General features: G+C 34.4%; 1 protein-coding gene across 1 annotated transcript in view; it reads left to right on the top strand.

The window, feature by feature from the left end:
• Positions 1-20,957, top strand: part of DMD (dystrophin) — a 1,714,964-nt gene that overhangs the window by 421,767 nt on the left and 1,272,240 nt on the right. Inside the window, exons 26-29 of the mRNA XM_061178407.1 lie at positions 6,888-6,998; positions 7,393-7,566; positions 13,529-13,684; positions 17,407-17,577. Of these exons, the coding sequence (XP_061034390.1) occupies positions 6,888-6,998; positions 7,393-7,566; positions 13,529-13,684; positions 17,407-17,577 (612 nt within the window). The remainder of the gene's footprint in view (positions 1-6,887; positions 6,999-7,392; positions 7,567-13,528; positions 13,685-17,406; positions 17,578-20,957) is intronic.

Raw genomic sequence — 20,957 nt, 5'->3', positions numbered from 1 at the left:
GATGTATATTTTAGGTGAATATAGAACTCAAATAGTACAGTCTTTAGATCTTTAGCAGACCTTAGAAATCCGGTAGCCAACTATGGAAATCATTATCCTTTGGATGAAATCTTCCAATCCCAGTGTTTTCTTCTACATTCAAAAAGTTTTTTAAATGTTATTTTTTTCATTGTCTGATTATAGTATCAGGAAAGGCGATGTAATATTCATCTTTTTTTTAAGAGGAATTTGTAAATGGGAGATTGTCCATTTTGCCTATAATTTTCCATAATACTGTTATTTAAACAAATCACTTATCTATTTCACAATAAGCCTGCACTAAAGTGATAAGGATTTTTAAATTATGTAGTTCCAGAATAATAATCGGATGACATTAAATAAAGTAGGTGGTAAAATATATCCTAAGTACAAACTAAAAATGAATTATCAGTTGAAAGTAAGAATTGTGGAATCAATTTTTAAAGGTGCTAGCTAAGTATAAGTGTGATGCATGTTATACAGCCTTCCCAAAGTAGAATCAATTGGAAATAGATATCCATTTTTATCTTATAATCTTAATAATGAATTGAATTGTTATCACTAAATATATACATTAAGTACATGAGATAGTTCTTCCCAAATCTACTTGTGTGATATACTCTGCCAAAGAAAAGCAAAAGGATAATTTGAGCAAAGAACTGTATCCCTCTTGGATATTAATGCATATTAATATATAAAATATTCTGAGAAGTTCTGTAGCACGGACACATGGTTATCCTTAATTTACAAAATATATTTAGCCCCTGTGCTCCTTTCATACATAATATACTCAATTTATAAGGAAATTTTGATCTCTAATCCTATTGGAATCATACTACAGATATGAGAATTTTTCTAGAAATGCTGCCTCTAAATTATGATAAAATCTCAGTTTTATATGATGTTCAACCATCATTTTTTTTCAGTTTTAATGATTTTAGTAGTGGTGACCTTTCTAAGAGTATAGAAATTCATCCTCCCAACAGTCTATGTAACTGCTTGATATAAATATGAACATTTCAAAGTCCATGTAATTCTTTGCATTGAAACTTCCAAATTGCCAAACTTCCCTTTCACGTGTTACATGGTCCTTCACATCCCCTTGTGACAGATAAAAGTTAAGTTTTTGGTCGTGTGTTTTTGTAAGTTATTGTTGTTCCTATTGTTTATAAGTCATGACAACAGTATGGCTCATCTGGAAAAATGTGGAATTAATCATCAGAAGACCTGTGTTTCAATGATCACTTAAGTTATTTTGGTTTTCTTTTGTAATGCTATGCTACTGCAGGCAGCTCTGAGGGGGCAATCTTTAAGAAAAAAAAAACTATACAAATTACAAATAGAAAATTAAATACTGTTATAGAAGAATTCTTTTTGCAGGTAACCAGCCCTGAAACTTAAGGTTCAGTTGCTTTTCATTAATTCCTCCTCTAGATAGTAAGTTTTACTCTACCCACATCCAGTTCTTCTTCCGTGAAACTAAGTATTCACATTCTGCACACTCCAAACTCAGTCTTTTCTAGCATGGTTCCCACAACCTGGAATGAATTCCCATTTTCTTATTATCTTATCTACCCCTCTAAAAACCCCTTATCAGCCATATGGAACTTAAATTACGCCAATTTCTTAAACTTTTACCAGATTCTATAGTAGAAATAAATATTTCTCTTCTCTTTTATGGCATAGCATGATTTTTTCCATTATATTGCACATATTTCTGCTTTGTAATTTACTTGTATCTCCATGTTCTGTTTCCCTAGAACAGATATTCTTTAAGAATAGGGTCAATGGTTTGTTCTCACTGTGTGGAATAAGGTGGTAGATGCAGAATCTCCTTCTTGAATTGAATGGATAAGCTAAGTATTATTAGTATGCAAATAAGATTAGATGTCTGTTTTTTTCTGATAAATGTCCAATTGGCGGATATTTTTATTTTTAAATCATAATTTAAGAGGCAGTATAGTTGTTTAAAGGGCATTGAATTTGCTACTTCCTAACTTTACCTTGGACAAGTCAACATTTCTAATCTCATTTGTAATTGTAATTTAGGATGGTAAATACTTACCTTAGTTTGATTAGATAATTAAATGAATATATGTGAACTGTTGGGACATAAGGTCACACAGATGTCCACTTTGGTGATGATGATAATAATGATTATTTCTTTCAGTGCTCTTCTCTCACCCCTCTAGTATAAAAGGCTAAAGGAATTAGGTGTATATTTCATTTTTTCCTCTACTATATATACCTTGAGTGCCAAATGGATGAATTAGTCAAAAACATGTGGACAGATACTGTTACAGGTATATAATTTGGGCCCTCTGCTCTCTCTGAATATCTTTTTAATTTTTCACTCATCATTTTCCTTTCCCAATTTCTGTGATGGCTATGCAACTTTCATCACTTTCCTTTTGATTCCTCCTCAATCCTCTCCTCTCTCATCCTCAGCAGATATCAAGGGGCTCATGCTTATAGACAAATGATATATAATGACACTGACAATTTATGAGTAGATATTTGTGCAGACAACTTGAGCAGGTATTTTTACATATACTATCGCCTCTCATCTTTTTACCAAAACCAGTATAGTTGTCTACTGCAGACATGAGAATTTTCCCAGATACTCTGCCTACAAATTATTATAATGCTTCATTGCTGGCTTGTCATTATCACCATCAGTTTAGAGATGAGAAAATTGAGGCTCAAAAAAGTTTGGTGCTTTGCCCAGGTGGCAAGTCAGAGCCCTGAGACGTAAATCCAGATTTCTCTTAACACTATTCTGATTCCCAGAGAGCATCGAGTAGGAAGCATTACACTTTCTGCTTCTCCACATCCAAAATCTTTATGTATTACCTTTGGCTTCTGAAAGAGTGGCACCTCTCCACCTGTCAATATTTTCCACTGATTATTGATCTTTGCCCTTTACTCCATTTCTTCTCATTTCCTCCAAGGTTTTTCTAATCAATTATCTTCATACATGCTTTAAAAAAAATGCTTCGTCCATTGGCTTCTTTCATATGGCCTTAATACGTGTTCAATTCTCACTGACCTACATTTCATTATGTGGGGAGGCAAAAGTCTTCAAAAATGATTTAAACTGTTTTATAAGGGTATTTCCTTGTCCTTAATCAGTCTTCAGCCCTTGAAAACCTGATTTCTGCTCTTACCATCTACGGATTCTGTCCTGGCTACAGTGCTCATTGACCAGCTAATATGCCCTTATTAGTACTTATCTCATTTGATCTGTCTCAAAATTGACATTGTCGACCTCTCCCTCATTCTTAAAGCTCTCACAGCACTTGATTTCAGTGGCACCCTCTCTCTTTCCTGGTTGTTCCTCTTCTTCTCTTAGACTATTCCTTATCTTTCTTTGGTGTTTCCCTTCTTCTCCCATCCCTAAATTTTTCTGTTCTCCATAGTTCTCTCCTGACCCTCCCTTTCTATTTCCCTCTAATGTTTGAGTGCACTAAAATAAATACTGTTTGTACAAGTGATGCTGCTTCTTTAAAAAAAAATGCACACACATATGTAGCTATATATGATGATTAATAAAATACAAATTCATATCAAAGTATTACTGAGTTTATAGAAGAATTCTCTCATTATGAATTGCCTTAATAGTTAGATTAAGTACTAGCAGTAAAACCATTATCTGTGATTCTGATCACTTTTAAACTTTAAACTTTATCTTCATATTAAAAAAACTGGACACTTTTCATTTAGGCCATGAGGTTATTTAATACCTCATTCCCACCTACGTTTCTAGTTATATTTCTGCGGATGTGCATTAATTCTCTATGCATTATTTCAGTTCTCCCAAACTCTTCATGTGGCTCAGTGCCTTGTCCACATCTTGTTTTCCCTCATTCAAGAATGCTTTTGTTTTTAAAACTCTCATCTCCTTGCATATCCAGTGTACTCTTTAGGACACTTAGGTACAAGTAACAAAAATGAATTAACTAAAGCCAAAACAAAAATGAGGCAGGGGAGCTGGTCATAAGGGCACAGGAATGTCTCATGGAAACCAAGGGCAAGAATAACGTTTTTACTAGGAAGAGACTAGAACCTGTGTTTTGGTCACTTGTAACAGCAAATTATCATTTTCTCTTAATGGTTTTGTGGATTGAGAAGGCTCAGCTGTATGGTTTCTCTTGGGGTCTCTCATGTGATTGCGGGCATTTGTTGGCTGGTACTACGGTGACTTATAAGCTCAAATAGGCTGGATGCCCAAGATGGTTCCCTCATGTCTAGCAGTTGATACTCACTGTGAGCTGAAAGCTCACTTGGGACTATTCACTGAAACACTTCTCCACAGCTTCTCTATGTGGCTTAGGCTTTTCACAGCATGTCAGATGGGTTCCAAGAGGGGGCATCCTAAGAGTGAGTGTTCCAAAAAGGCAGAAGTGGAAGCCACTAGGCCAGTTAAGGGCTTTTCCCATAAATGGCAGAGCATTACTTTTGCTCTGTTTTACTGGTCAAGGCAATCAGAAGGCTGATCTAGATTTAAAGAGGTGAAGAAATAAACTCTACCTCTTAGTGGGGGAATGGTAAGAGGAGTATGTGGTACGGACACTGTTGTTGCAGCCATCTTTGGCAGACGCTATCTGCTTCAGCCTATGATTGAAAGCCATCAATATTTTTGTTCCTACTATCTCTTTCTTACTTCTCTCTCTGGTTATGGGCCTTTGCTCTTCCTAAACTGACAGTGCAAACTAGGGACTTCATAAGCACAGTCTCATACGTGACACAGTTCCAAGCGCCCACAGAGCTTGACCAGACTTTCTCCTGTCAGTTCCGAGAGAGAGTCTGATGGACCTAACTGGGCACAAGCATTCTTCACGTTCTAATTTTCCATGACTTGCGGATGGCCAGAGTTATGTGACAGAGACATGGCTGTTATTGACCCACCACTTTGAGGGGGTGAGACTTTTTCACCTGAGAAGACCATAAACCTCCTAAAGCATCTGATGCCCCCAGCAATGCTTACTAATTATTCATAGTCTACTTTAACATCACCTCTCCTATGACATCTATTAACTCTCCTGTAAGTATTACTCTACTGTGTATACTCCCATTAAATTTTATCAGGCTCCTTAGTATTTCTAGGTGTATGAACAATGCTATGCACTGACATGGATCCCTAACCCCGAAATTCTATGGTTCCTGGAGAAGAGGTACATACCACTATTTCTTATGCAATGTCGTAGTTCAACCACTGAAGATACCATATATAGTAAAAAAAAAAAAAAAAAATATGGATTTGCTTGAGGCTTAGCTCTTCTTTATTTTAAACCAGAATTCTAATTACTTAAGTAATTTGTAATTACTTTGCCTTTATAATTATTAGGATCAATATGCTAAGGAATAATATTAAGGTGTATCTGTACATTTATAACCTTGTATTCTGAAAAACTCCTTCACCCCTTAACCCATTTTCTTGGAATAATTCTCATTGCTCATTTCAGGGCTGTAGTTCTCTGTGGTAACTGCTAAGCAAACTGATGTTATTTTCTAATAATATGTGCCAGAATTGACTCCAGTTGGTGTAAGTTAGGTTATATTAATATGCATTATACAAATTGTTTTGCATGGAAATTTTATGGGCCCTGTGGTATAAGTTAATCATTTTCTTCTTCTCTTATTTACGATAATCTGACAATGACTGAATTTTAAATTAGAATAATTTGACCAGTAGCTAATTTTTGCTGGATCTGGTAGAAAGAAATGAATGAATTTATTGTTTTTGTCTCTGCACACTACCGGATTTGACCCACTCCTGTAACTGGCTCAGAAGTGTATAAGTCAAATACAGACATACTTTTAAACAATTTTTTTGGTCTTTATTTCTCTCCTTTTCCCTTTCCTAATTCTTTTTCCATCTTACTCCCTTTATGATGACTCCTTTTTTTAGAGGGAAGGATTTTTATTTATTTATTTATTTATTTTTGGCTGTGTTGGGTCTTCGTTTCGTGCGAGGGCTTTCTCTAGTTGCGGCAAGCGGGGGCCACTCTTCATCGCGGTGCACGGGCCTTTCACTGTCGCGGCCTCTCTTGTTGCGGGGCACAGGCTCCAGACACGCAGGCTCAGTAGTTGTGGCTCACGGGCCTAGTTGCTCCGCGGCATGCGGGATCCTCCGAGACCAGGGCTCGAACCCATGTCCCCTGCATTGGCAGGCAGATTCTCAACCACTGCGCCACCAGGGAAGCCCCCAGACATATTTTTAAATGCAACTTGATCAAAAATGTCTTTACTCATTTTAGAAAATATATAAATATTTTATATTTATTTAAAGTTTAAAAATCAGTCTCTGTAGGAAGCTATTAAGTATGTATCAGACAAAAAGCAAGGCCAGTCGAGACATTTAGCTTCCCTTTCCTAGATACTTAGCTTCCCTGAAATTTAACTGAAATATGGCATAGAATTTCTGAGTAAAGATCACTATTAAGGAATATTGTCCACATTCAACTTTCTCATTATGCCTTATCGCTGCCATAGTTGGCTTTTTTTTTTAATAAAGGCTAACATCTTTGGTCAGCTTTGAGTGTAAATACAAAGATAAAAGAATATAAATTTCACATATTAGATATAAATAGATACTTCCTACTGAAAATTATATCTGAAACAGCTATTCATTATCACTGATTCAAAAGAATAATTTATTTTTATTAATAAGCCCAATAGGAGATAAATAAGTTATTTCATTTTTGATAACTTTTGATAAGTAAAAAAATCAATTTATTGTCATTTTGAAAGAGGCTACATTGTAATAATGTTTTGAGAGAGTTTCGAATTCCATTTTCTTGGAAGGTGAGTTGTTCTTTGCAGTAACTTGCAGAGCATGCTGACTTATAATGCTGTCCTCCCGACAGAAAATCCAATCTGATTTGACAAGTCATGAGATCAGCTTAGAAGAAATGAAGAAACATTACCAGGGAAAGGAAGCGGCCCAAAGGGTACTATCCCAAATTGAAGTGACACAGGTATGTATTATTCCATTAACTAAGGAGCTTGTTTTAGTTGGATATTAAAATATAGTCTATATTAGATAACTTGCTTATTAGCAAATTGGAATTAAGGGCATTAGTTGAAAACTACAAATAATATATAAATGATACAGACTATTTTGAATTGTACATTTTAAGGATAAAATAGGTTAATAAATTGTCGTTTATTTAGTATCACATTAAGAACAATTACTGAATTCTTCTCCCAAATGCATGTATTCTTTGTGCTGGACAAATGAAAAAAGGGTTTCTTCAGTTTGTTTTTATTTTTATTCTTGTATATCTTCCAGAATAAAGGAAAATATATTAACAAGAATATGACTGGTTATTGTTTGGAAGGCAAAATTAAATCGGTGCTTTTTCTTTACAGAAAAAATTGCAAGATGTCTCCATGAAGTTTCGATTATTCCAGAAGCCAGCCAATTTTGAGCAGCGTCTACAGGAAAGTAAGATGATTTTAGATGAAGTGAAGATGCACTTGCCTGCATTGGAAACAAAGAGTGTTGAACAGGAAGTAGTACAGTCACAGTTAAATCATTGTGTGGTATGTATTTCAGATGGCAAATATGCAGCTACCCCTTGACTTTCCTTATTGGAATAAGGAACAATATTTGGTATATGAACAAAAATTAGCACAGGTGTATTGAGAGACAAGAACTATTACTGAAATAGTAGCCACTTAATACCTCTTCTGAAAATGTCTTCTTTGAGTCTATAATTTTTCAAGGACTGTGCAGAATATAAAGGAAATTGCCTTTGTTTAATTCTTATGGAACTTTGAAAATATTTTTAAATGGAAATCCTGGAAAGAAATATGTTAGTCTGGAAACAGCAACAACAGCAGTATCTGCAGTAATAAAAACAATTCTAGAAATGAGTGCCAAGGAAGCTAAGTGATCCACACAAGTCACCTTTAATTCTCAAGGCCACAGATTAAATGAGAGAATTTAAAGACAAACAGCAAGTGAAAGGCAAAAGCAAAATTCCAATCCAGGCACGCTTACTCCAAACCCTAGTATCTTTCCATTAAATATCAGGGCTGGATATGCAGTGAAATTCTGCCAGACCACAAAGACAGAATAAAGAGGCACCGACCATTAGCCTGTAGTGTAAATCTTCACTACGGGGATTTCGAGCAGTGTTCTTTGTTCCACTTATTGAAAATTCACCAAGTCAGATGACTCTTCTGATAACGTAAAGCTGAATTATGAGGGCATCTACTAGAGTAATATAAGTATTATTATAAATGTATGTGTACTATGGAGTATCAGGGTAGAAATTCACATAAAATAAAAACACTGAGTGCTATTAACATTAATGGGAAAAAAGTTTATTTAGTACTTTGTGTTTAAGTATTGTTCCTGCTTCTACTCCATAACATAAATGAAAAAGAAACCCTTGGGTACATTTCAGTCATATCATTATGAATGGGAGAATATCATTCTTTTAAACAAAAATTTTCTTTGTGAAAAATTATGGAGTAATTTTTATTCAGTAACATAGCTTAATAACACAGGCTGCATTTCAGTGGCATCATTATTATAAATATTCTCACCCCCAAAAGAAATTTTGAATATCATTTTATATATTAGCTGGTATTAGATAAGTAACATTAGGAATACATGGGAGCATATTTCATCTTACATTTAAAAAAAATTGAAAGCAAAATGACCCACGTACATTATCATCATGGCTAAGTATATTCACAAAGGGAGAGCTGTTCATTCTTTTCTAGGAACAGGTCTCTAGTGGTACCTCATAAAACTTGTCTGCTAGTAAATATGAACTGAAAAAAAAAAACAAAAAAACAAAAAAACCCTACCTGCACCCAGGTGTTACTATGCCCCGACTCAGTACAGAGGCAACAGATCACAGTATTTACTCAATCTGTTTCTGGTTCTGGTTTAAGTGTCAGGACCAATTCAAGTCGTTCTTCCATAAGGATATATTTTCTTTACAACTTTTGTATTTTTTCATTACTTAAGATGCTCTCTTACATATACTATAATCATGGCCTTTGCTTTCAAGTAATTTTTGTTCTGTTAAAAAAAGTCTTACAGGGACTTCCCTGGCGGTCCAGTGGTTAAGACTCCATGCTCCCAATGCAGGGGGCACGGGTTCTATCCCTGGTCGGGGAACTAAGATCCCGTATGCTACATGGCGCGGCCTTAAAAAAAAAAGTCTTACAAACATGAACACAGACAAATATAAAGACTATTTTCCTTTCTTAATGATAAATATTTTATCTGTCTACTGAATGATATGATGTAAATGGCTATTTAGTACTTTGAATGAACTTTCCTCATAAAGGTAAATAATTGACATTTAAAAAAATTTAAATAGTAAGTCATTTGGAAGTATCTCTGATTCCAAAATTCAAGAATTCAGTCCCAGTGTGATAATTAATGATTTAAATGTTTCTGAATACCCAGATATATTTATAATTCCTAAGATAGAAGTAAATGAATTAAAAAATCATATGGAAAGTTCAGAAAGAACTCACAATTATTAATAAAGGAATAATAACATCAGGCAATTGTCAAAAAAGGGATTAAGGTGGAAATATTTATGTATGTAGCCTTAATGAATAGGATAATTGCTTAGCATTTACAAAATGCTTTGTTTTAAACACTGATTTTAAACTGAAAAGAAAAAAACAAACCTAATTTCTTTCCTAACTCCCAAATAACAGCAATTACCTACTAGCAACTTTATTTCTTAGTACCAATAAAATAAATATTTGTTGTTCAGGCTCACCACTGAACAACTTAATGCAGCAATGTGTAAGTAAACTATTACATATGCATGTATACATATAGACATATACATATGTACATGTACACATGCATACATATATACATACATTCAAATGCACATATCTTTCCAAGTAAAATAACTACAAGGGAAAGCTATGACATTTGTTTCATGAGGATTTGTTATGGCAGTATACTACTGTGAACCAATATATGTGTTCTTTATAGTTGTGATGTACATGCGAGTTTTACATAATATTTTATATCAGTCTATAGTTAATTAATCAGCCCCATTAAGAAAATAAATTTGTATAATTAATTAACATTTAAAATTACCTTCCCTCCTTATATATGATTTAATATATATTGAAATTATGGTCTGGAAATTTAGATGTTTTATCCCGACTATAATGTAGCACCATGAGAACAACACTGAATGTGTCTGGCTTGGCCACCACTGATTCTCTAGTGACTCAAATACTGTCTGGTATAAGCAGGCACTCAACAAATACCTGGAGAATGAGTAAATGAATTTTTCCAAACTCACAGCTAGAATTATATAATTGTAACATTTAAAAAGTTGGGTTGGCCAAAAAGTTTGTTTGGTTTTTACTGTAAGATGGCTCCACTAGCACTTAGTTGTGTTTAACTTCATTCAAAACAATTTTGTTAGATTGTATTGTGACAGCTGTCATATCAACATGCATCTAAAAAAAACACATCAAAATTGGTGAATTTTTGTGTAGCCATTTTAATATTGAAGATGGGAGAAAAAAAGCAACGTTTTCAGCATACTATGCTTTATTATTTCAAGAAAGGTAAAAACGCAAAAAAAGATTTGTTCAGTGTATGGAGAAGGTGCTGTGGCTGATCAAACACGTCAAAAGTGGTTTGCCGGGCTCCCTGACTTCAGACTATACTACAAAGCTACAGTAATCAAGACAGTATGGTACTGGCACAAAAACAGAATTATAGATCAATGGAACAGGATAGAAAGCCCAGAGATAAACCCACGCACATATGGTCACCTTATCTTTGATAAAGGAGGCAAGAATATACAATGGAGAAAAGACAGCCTCTTCAATAAGTGGTGCTGGGAAAACTGGACAGCTACATGTAAAAGAATGAAATTAGAACACTCCCTAACACCATACACAAAAATAAACTCCAAATGGATTAAAGACCTAAATGTAAGGCCAGACACTATCAAACTCTTAGAGGAAAACATAGGCAGAACACTCTATGACATAAATCACAGCAAGATCCTTTTTGACCCAGCTCCTAGAGAAATGGAAATAAAAACACAAACAAATGGGACCTAATGAAACTTAAAAGCTTTTGCACAGCAAAGGAAACCATAAACAAGACGAAAAGACAACCCTCAGAATGGGAGAAAATATTTGCAAATGAAGCAGCTGACAAAGGATTCATCTCCAAAATATACAAGCAGCTCATGCAGCTCAATATCAAAAAAGCAAATAACCCAATCCAAAAATAAGCAGAAGACCTAAATAGACATTTCTCCAAAGAAGATATACATATTGCCAACAAACACGTGAAAGAATGCTCAACATCATTAATCATTAGAGAAATGCAAATCAAAACTACAATGAGATATCATCTCACATCAGTCAGAATGGCCATCATCAAAAAATCTACAAACAATAAATGCTGGAGAGGGTGTGGAGAAAAGGGAACCCTCTTGCACTGTTGGTGGGAATGTAAATTGATACAGCCACTATGGAGAACAGTATGGAGGTTCCTTAAAAAACTAAAAATAGAACTACCACATGACCCAGCAATCCCACTACTGGGCATATACCCTGAGAAAACCGTAATTCAAAAAGAGGCATGTACCACCATGTTCAATGCAGCTCTATTTACAATAGCCAGGACATGGAAGCAACCTAAGTGTCCATTGACAGATGAATGGATAAAGAAGATGTGGCACATATATACAATGGAATATTACTCAGCCATAAAAAGAAACAAAATTGAGTTATTTGTAGTGAGGTGGATGGACCTAGAGTCTGTCCTACAGAGTGAAGTAAGTTAGAAAGAGAAAAACAGATATTATATGCTAACACATAAATATGGAATCTAAAAAAAAAAAATTGGTCATGAAGAACCTAGGGTCAAGACGGGAATAAAGGCGTAGACCTACTAGAGAATGGACTTGATGATACGGGGAGGGGGAAGGGTAAGCTTGGACAGAGTGAGAGAGTGGCATGGACATATGTACTTCCAAACGTGAAATAGATAGCTAGTGGGAAGCAGCCGCATAGCAGAGGGAGATCAGCTCGGTGCTTTGTGACCACCTAGAGGGGTGGGATAGGGAGGGAGATGCAAGAGGGAAGAGATATGGGGATATATGTATATGTATAACTGATTCACTTTGTTATAAAGCAGAAACTAACACACCATTGTAAAACAATTATACTCCAATAAAGATGTTTAAAAAAAAAAGTGGTTTGCGAAGTTTCGTGTTGGAGATTTCTCACTGGATGATGCTCCAGGGTCGGGTAGACCAGTTGATGTTGATAGCGATCGAGACATTTATTGAGAACTATCAGTGTTATACCACGCAGGAGGTAGCCAACATACTCAAAATATCCAAATCAAGCATTGAACATCATTTGCACCAGCTTGGTTATATGAATTGCTTTGGTGTTTGGGTTCCACATAAGTTAAGCGAAAAAAAGACTTCTAGACCTTATTTCCACATGCGATTCTCTACTTAAATGTAACGAAAACGTTCTGTTTTCGAAACAAATTGTGACGGGCGATGAAAAGTGGATACTGTACAACAGTGTGGAATGGAAGAGATCGTGGGCCAAGCGAAATGAACCACCACCAACCACGCCAAAGGCCGGTCTTCATCCAAAGAAGGTGATGTTCTGTATATGATGGGATTGGAAGGGAGTCCTTTATTATGAGCTTTTTCTGGAAAACCAAACAATTAATTCCAACAAGTACTGCTCCTAATTAGACCAACTGAAAGCAGCACTTGACAAAAAGAGTCCAGAATTAGTCAACAGAAAATGCATAATCTTCCATCAGGATAATGCAAGACCGCATGTTTCTCTGATGACCAGGCAAAAACTGTTACAGCTTGGCTGGGAAGTTCTGATTCATCCGCTGTATTCACCAGACATTGCACCTTCGGATTTCCATTTATTGCAGTCTTTACAAAATTCTCTTAATAGAAAACATTTCAATTCCCTGGAAGACCATAAAAGCCACCTGGAACAGTTCTTTGCTCAAAAAGATAAGACATTTTGGGAAGATGAAATTATGAAGCTGCCTGAAAAATGGCAGAAGGTAGTGGAACAAAACAGTGAATGTGTTGTTCAATAAAGTTCTTGGTGAAAATGAAAAATGTGTCTTTCATTTTTACTTTAAAAACTGAAAGAACCTTTTGACCAACCCAATAGAAATCATATAACTTTTAGAAATGATCTTTATAAACTTGGAATGAAGAATTAAATATATGTGTTATGTACCCTTACTTTGGTAAGTATAACTACATAATATGCGTGTCTTTATGTGTACATATAATTACAAATAGAAGCACTAAATCAACAGAAAATGCAAAAGCTAGATATTGACCACAGCTGCAAAATGCTACTCCATTGAAACTGTAACCATAGAATAGCAATTCAGGTGATCTCTACTCCTGTTTCTTTTTATTAATAATAGTATGAACTAGACACTATTGCTTATTATTCTGTTTTGTTTTATGTTTTAACTTAGAACTTGTATAAAAGTCTGAGTGAAGTGAAGTCTGAAGTGGAAATGGTGATCAAAACTGGACGTCAGATTGTACAGAAGAAGCAGACGGAAAACCCTAAGGAGCTTGATGAAAGAGTAACGGCTTTGAAATTGCATTATAATGAGCTGGGAGCAAAGGTGTGTGCATGCTGAAACCATAAGCACTGGCTACTTCCCACTTTCCTTATATATTGTAAAGTAAGAGTCAGTAATTATGCACAATTAATGTCTTAGGAAGGCTAAATCATTTACTCCCTACAGATAGATAGATACATGGATACATAGATACGTACATATATACATACACAGACAAAGAGAGAGATAGATAAATAGATAAATTCCAATTTGCAGTTCTTAAGAAACAGTAATTAATCAGCGAGGGTCTTCTTTTCAGTCTACATTAAAAAATATGTACAGCTCAGAGAGATTTTTATTGGTCCATCAGATAATTCTAAAAGGGTTTCTTTGTTCTAAACTTGCCCCTTCTTTTCATTATCTATAGTTACTTGTGATGACTCAAAGGCTGGTAATTTTATAAACTAATATACCTACTTATACTTAGGACTTATATTTAGGTACAGTGGAGTTGATACATTCTACATAGAAAGAGCTTTACTGAGACCAGTGGGGAGAAAAGAGTCTGTTTTTACAGCTCAGGTTCCCAACTTTATTGAATATAACAACATCAATGAGAAAATTGTCACTTCATCTTAGACACAAATGTAAGTGCTTGCCCATGTTTGAGAAGTAGCCATGCAGAGGCAGAATTCTAATATTGCACCCTGAAAGTAGATTGAAGGTTATGTCTTGAAGCTACAAATTGCAAATTACTTATCACTGAGAGAAAGTGAGTTTTAGATTCAAATGAAAATCTGAAAATCACCATTCATATTAGTTGATAGTCTTTATTTTTATATTTTAAAAACCTTCTAATTTAGAGTTTTGAAAGAGAATTAGCTGTTTCAAATATAAATTATTGTCTGGGCCTTTTCTTTGCCTTGAAGAATTTGCACAAAATCTTTGCCTTTGCAAGAGTAAATTTAACGTAAAGTAATGTAGAATAAATCACTTTGAATTTAAAACAATAAAAATGACATTAGAAGACTATTAGTGTCCTGATTATTATTAGTGTCCTTATTAGTGTCCTTAATTATTTTTACTAATAACTAATACTTATTAGTATTATTAGTGTCCTATTAGTGTCCTTAATTATTATTAAGGAATAAATGATTCTTATGATAATGTATATTTGGAAGTGTATGTTTATTTAACCATTTGGCACTGAGTAATATCATTAAAGCAAAATGAACGATGACTAAGAAATCATACTTAGCTTTAAAAGCATGACAGAACACAGCAAAAATGTGGGGCAGGCACTTATTTTTGAAATAAAGATTTAGAAACATTAGTGATAAAGGGAATATGTACAAATATCATATTATAAAATGGCAGAAGTCATGTATTCCTTTTCTGAGAAAAAATTGTTCATATTTAAATCTTCCAAGCACCTTCAACAATAGTGGTTTTGTTTTATGGAAGCAGAGGATATCTTAATGTATCATTCTTTTTATATAAATATACAAACCCTTCTATTTTAATGGTCTTCAGAATTTAAATCATTTTACTTGCCTCAGTTCAATATATATTACTTTTTTGTATTAGTCAGCTTAGGCTGCCATAACAAAATACCATAGACTAGGTGGCTTAAACAAGAATATTTTGTTTCTCACAGTGCTGGAGGCTGGTAAGTTCAAGATCAAGGTGTCAGTCTAGTAAGGACCCTCTTCCTGGCTTGCAGACAGCCACTTTCTCACTGTGTTCTCACATGGTGGAGAAGGAGGGGGAGTGGGAGGGGTGGGGGAAGGAAGGGGAGAAGAGGATAAGAGGGATGGAGGGAGAAGGAGGGATATCTTTTTCTTCCTCTTCTAGTAGGGCCACAATCCTATCTGATTAGGGTCCCACCCTGTAACCTCATTTAACCTTAATTACTTTCCAAAGACTCTATATTCAGGTACAGTCACATGGGAGCTTGGGCTTCAATTTATTAATTTTGGGGGCATTTCAGTTCAGAACATGACACTTTTCTTAACACAATTTTATTATTTTGGTTAATATCACCAACTTAGCTTAATTGTTCAATGAATAAAAATAGAGTTTCTTATATCTAAATCTATTTAATTTTATTGAGCGATATTACACCTAGCACCCTAGATATAATAATACTTACAGTTCCTGTATGCTTTAAATTATATTACAATATACATAAATAGCAATATTCATTTTAGCCTCAAATGCTCATACTCAAAGCCTCAATACTCATGTCAGCCTCACTTACATTTTTAAGCATTCATGAAATAATGATTTCTACTACAGGTGGCACTATTTTTAATGTATCCTTTCTCCACCAAAAAAAAAAAAAAGTGTAAAACTCAATTTTCCTTAAGATGACAGTGTCTCCTGTTTTATTAAAACCTATTTATCTGGATATAAACAAAATAGAATAAATAAAATCAATAATGCATTAGCTCTGGGAAGATAGAATTTCTTTGAAATATTGAATCTAGAATTCTTTTTCTACCAATAATACATAGAAAAAATAACTATGCATAGGAACACACCATAAGGTGTATATTTTTTCTCCCACATACAAGTAAAATCCTTGCACTCAAAATGGCAGATGCTTTCACTTCCCTGAAGGGAAGAATAGAAGGGAAAATCTGTAAAAAAAAAAAAAAAAAAAAAAAAAAAATTGAATTTGCAGCCTCAGCAACTAAACATTTTTTTTTTTTTAATGTACACACACCTCTGTTAAAGAAACAAATTTGGAATTTTTCTCAAAGTTTCAGGGTATTTATTTTCATTGCAGTATTTAAAATTCTTTAAAGATATCTTTGGCATTTTTTTCATGCTTATGGCTGAATTGTTATTTTGTTTGTAGAATATATAAGTGTGTGTATATATATACACACACACATATATATATGTGTGTGTATATATATACACACATATGTGTGTGTGTGTGTGTGTGTGTGTGTGTATCAACAAGAGATAAGAGATTCTGGGCTTTTTATTCAACCAACCAACTCACAAGATGTAGGCACATCAGGAAAAGTGGTGGAGAAACACAAATTTGTTCATTCTCTGTGTGAGACCATGGAACAATTTGACTTTGAGGGTCTTAGTTCTAAACACTGAGAACTGGAACACAGGATCAAGTCATGATTTCTCTATTAATGAGAGTGAAAATTTTGTTATGGTATCAAATTTTGTTGCCCCCTTTGGATAATAAATGTATGTTTAAGGAGGAAGTGACCTATTCTTTGTGTTGTTTTTGTGCAAAAATGAGACACTTTAAAGATGCAATGACAATAAAATTGGCTATTCTAAATATTTTATAAATATTTTTGCCTTTGGAGAGAAATAGTATTCTTTCCCCATTTTGATTCCTTACCAGTAAAGGCAAGCCTCATTTGTAAATGTTCTTGCCCATCTCTTTGACAGATGACTGGAGGGTTTCTAAAAGAAACGTGTCATATCTTCAGTTTGATTTATATCATTCTATTTATTTTAAAAAATTTGTCCATAATTTATTTTTTATTTATATTAGAGAAAATAATAATAGCTTTTCTTTCTACCTGATGCAGGACACTATCTTTTGGAGAAATGATCTCATCTTCCCTAGACTGTGCTTATTCATTATTAATATTCAGAATATATAATTTTTCTAAAATATTATTTTTTAAAAGTAAGAAAAAGGTTATTTTAAAATGACAAAAATATGAAATTTCCAATTAAGTAGCTAAAATTAAACTTGAATTGAAAAAGTAAACCAAACTACATTTTATTATCATTCTTTTCAGGTAACAGAAAGAAAGCAACAGTTGGAGAAATGCTTGAAATTGTCCCGTAAGATGCGAAAGGAAATGAATGCCTTGACAGAATGGCTGGCAGCTACGGATGTGGAATTGACAGAGAGATCAGCAGTTGAAGGAATGCCTAGTAATTTGGATTCTGAAGTTGCCTGGGGAAAGGTAAAACCTATATCACTGAAGGTTATTTTTAGCATACATGAAAACATACAGCAATATGATTTTTCAAGGAACTCTTAGTGTGCAACAATAATAGATTCATAAATATTATTGTGCTTCATTCTCCCATTCCTCAAAAATTCATCAGTAATTTAACTGTATATTTCAGGATTACAGTAAAGCCAGTGGGAAGCTTTAGCAAGTGTCTCTCCAAAGCTTGTTTAGAATTAGGTAGGTTATGAATAAGTCCTTAAAAATATATACATCATTAGTCAGAAAGTTAGTCCAAAGATGAGATTCTATGTTCCCTAGCTTGCCTAAGAGAGACTATTCAGGCGGACCCCACAGCCACGAGGAAGGCAAAGATGCAGAGACTGCAGACAGTTGGGCAGGACAGACTCGCAAGATCAGCAGATTGTTGATGTCGCAATCATAGAAAAAATCTCATGGGGTCTGTATGACCGCTATCGTTTCCATCACCAAACGGCACGGGATTTCCTTTAATCCTCAGCTGGTAGATTCTTGCTGTTTCTCTGACAGCCAATCAGACATCATTGTTCTCTACAGTTCAAGGTCAAGGCACTAATAGCTTAATATATTTTTTTCAGTTGATATATTACTGCATTACTTAAAAGTATGTTTATATAAAGTAAATAGTTGATATTAATAATGCGTTTTCACCTTAAACTTTGCCAAGCCTTTGGGCACTTAGAAAAAAATAAATCATAGCACACTCTGCCCCCTCATTTTTATAAATTAACAAACATGTGCCTGCGTTAACTAGATGTTTAAGAGATCTGTGCTTTATTTTTAATTCAAGAAGCCTATCTAGATTATCCAAATTTGGGAAATTTTAATTGCATTATGTAAAAACTTAGTCATACAATGAGACCAAAACTGAAAACTGATTTTCTTTATGTAGATTCAGATGACAAGTAGATGTAAAAATTTGTTACATACAATTTTTGTCAAATAAACAGTAGGGAATAAATGTCTCTTTCTTCCCTTTCAGAATAGATTTGTTGTTAGAGATAAGATATTTACTTGCAGTTATTAGTTCAGGATCGTATATATTGTGAGATTATTAGAGTAGTGAGTGTATAGAGGGTACAGATTAGAAGTTACATTGGCCTTTTATTTCCCCTTATCACCCAAACAAACATTATATTTCTATGTGATAATTTAGTTGGGATCAATGACAATCATGTATTTAGGTGCAGGCTGGGCTGCTATAAGAAATAAACCAAAATTCCATTTGCCAGATCTTAATCACATGATCATATCTAGCCTTCAGGGAGGGTGGCAAAAGATGGTCTCTATCTGGCTGGGTAGCCAGTGTGTCCCGCTGAAATGATGAGTAGGTCTTATAAATGAAGAAAGAGAGAATGCATTCTCGGGGACAGACAGCAGTTTTGGCCAGAGCAGTATCAACTTTTCCTTTCCCATCCTAAGATAAAGACAGAGAAAGTCCTGAATGATCTATCTATCTATCTATATATATGACCTACTGATGGCAGTTTCAACCATAAGTACTCATAAATAAACAAAAAAGCCCAGAAAATATTTATGATCTATTAAAGTATAAAATATGGTAAAACATCCATGGGACATGTAGAGGATTCATGAAAATGATCCAGGCTTCATTCTGTCATCCTTCCCTTAATGGTAGGGACAATATATTTGGTTGTTCATATCCAGTTTAATGGATATGTTAGTTTACTAGGGCGGCCTAACAAAATACCACAGACTGAGAGGCTTAAAGAACAGAAGTTTATTTTCTCACAGTTCTGGAGGCTGGAAGTCTGAGGTCAAGGCTTTGGCAGGGTTGTTTTTTTCTGAGGACTCTCTCCATGCCTTGTAAATAGCTGTCTTCAGATGGTCTTCCCTCTGTACATGCATGTCTCCCAATTTCTCTTATAAGGACACCAGTCATATTGGATTAGGGTCTACCCTAATGACCTTTTTTTTTTAAACTTAATTACCTCTTTAAATGTCCTGTCTGCAAATAGGGTCACATTCTGAGGTACTGGGGTTAGGACTTCATCATACGAATGTTGAGGGGACACAATTCATCCCATATTAGTAGAGTAGCTTTCTAAATATAATGAGGAATGCTAACATAATGGTGCACAAAGGAGTAGAGCTATACATGAAGGGAATTTGAGCAATTCTGACTATAATTTATAACTGACTGAGGTGAAACTACAAAAGTATGCCACATATGAACTCAAAATTCCGGAGTCTCCATAAGGTCATTGAATATGTCACCTAAGGAGATATGTTTGCTTTAGCCTCACCATAAAATCATTAAAATATCATAAGATAAAGAACTTGGCAAGGTTTCTAGGTAATCCTTGTCATATTAGAAAGCTTGAGTGTTCTGGAGATGGCTCAGCTTATTGAGTCTATCTGAAGTATTTTCCATAAAACTCTGGAGCAATACTAATTTGAGATCCAACAGGAGAAAAAGGATAGAAATCTGGCATTTTTCTTTGTCTATATGATAATTTATCACTCTTTCTTGATCTTTTGAAACACTAAGCTGCTAATGATATACTTTTAGACCCCTTAGTGGTCAAATGAAAAGGATACACATTTACATCTTAATTACATAATTTTTTAATAAACTCATTTGGAAGGTGCTGAAGCTTTTTCAAAAATTACAGTCATATAGTAAAAACATGCGGCTTACAGATATAAAGCAGTCACATTTATGATAATGATTCTACTTTCTTAAAATGAAAAAAAAGTTAAACTTTCATACATGAAGCCCAATGACTCCTTAGTATATTCTCATTTCAAATGCTTTCTTGGTAGATGGAGAACTTGACTCAGACTGTTAGTCTCACCTGCCATTTCAAAAGATAAATGTCAGATTTCTTTTCAAAACAAATTCATTTATTTATTTTTGGTTTCTTTTTATTGAAGTATAATTGGCATATAACATTGTATTAGTTTAAGGTGTACAGCATAAAGTTTCGACATTTGCATACACTGTGAAATGATCACCACGGCAAGTCTCATTACCATCTGTCACTATGCAGAGTTACAAATCTTTTTCTTCTTGTGATGAGAACTTTTAAGATTTACTTTTCTGGCAACTTGAAAATTTGTAATATAATTTTGTCAGCTATAGTCACCACCCTGTACATTACATCCTCATGACTTATAACTGCAAGTTTGTACCTCTTTTTTTTCATTTTCCACGTTCTTTTTATTTTTTCTATAATGTAGTCGGTAGCACAAGCTTAATCACTTATTCGAAAATCAAGTGATGTTCTTTCCACCTCATGCATCATCACCAGCAGTAAAAATCCTGAGATTGGGACGTTTCAGGCAGCATTTTGATACCGCACTAGGTGGAAAAAATCCAACTTTTTTTT

Source organism: Eubalaena glacialis, chromosome X (assembly GCF_028564815.1).
Source record: "Eubalaena glacialis isolate mEubGla1 chromosome X, mEubGla1.1.hap2.+ XY, whole genome shotgun sequence".
Classification (NCBI taxonomy): domain Eukaryota; kingdom Metazoa; phylum Chordata; class Mammalia; order Artiodactyla; family Balaenidae; genus Eubalaena; species Eubalaena glacialis.
This window is presented reverse-complemented; position numbering and strand designations above follow the sequence as displayed.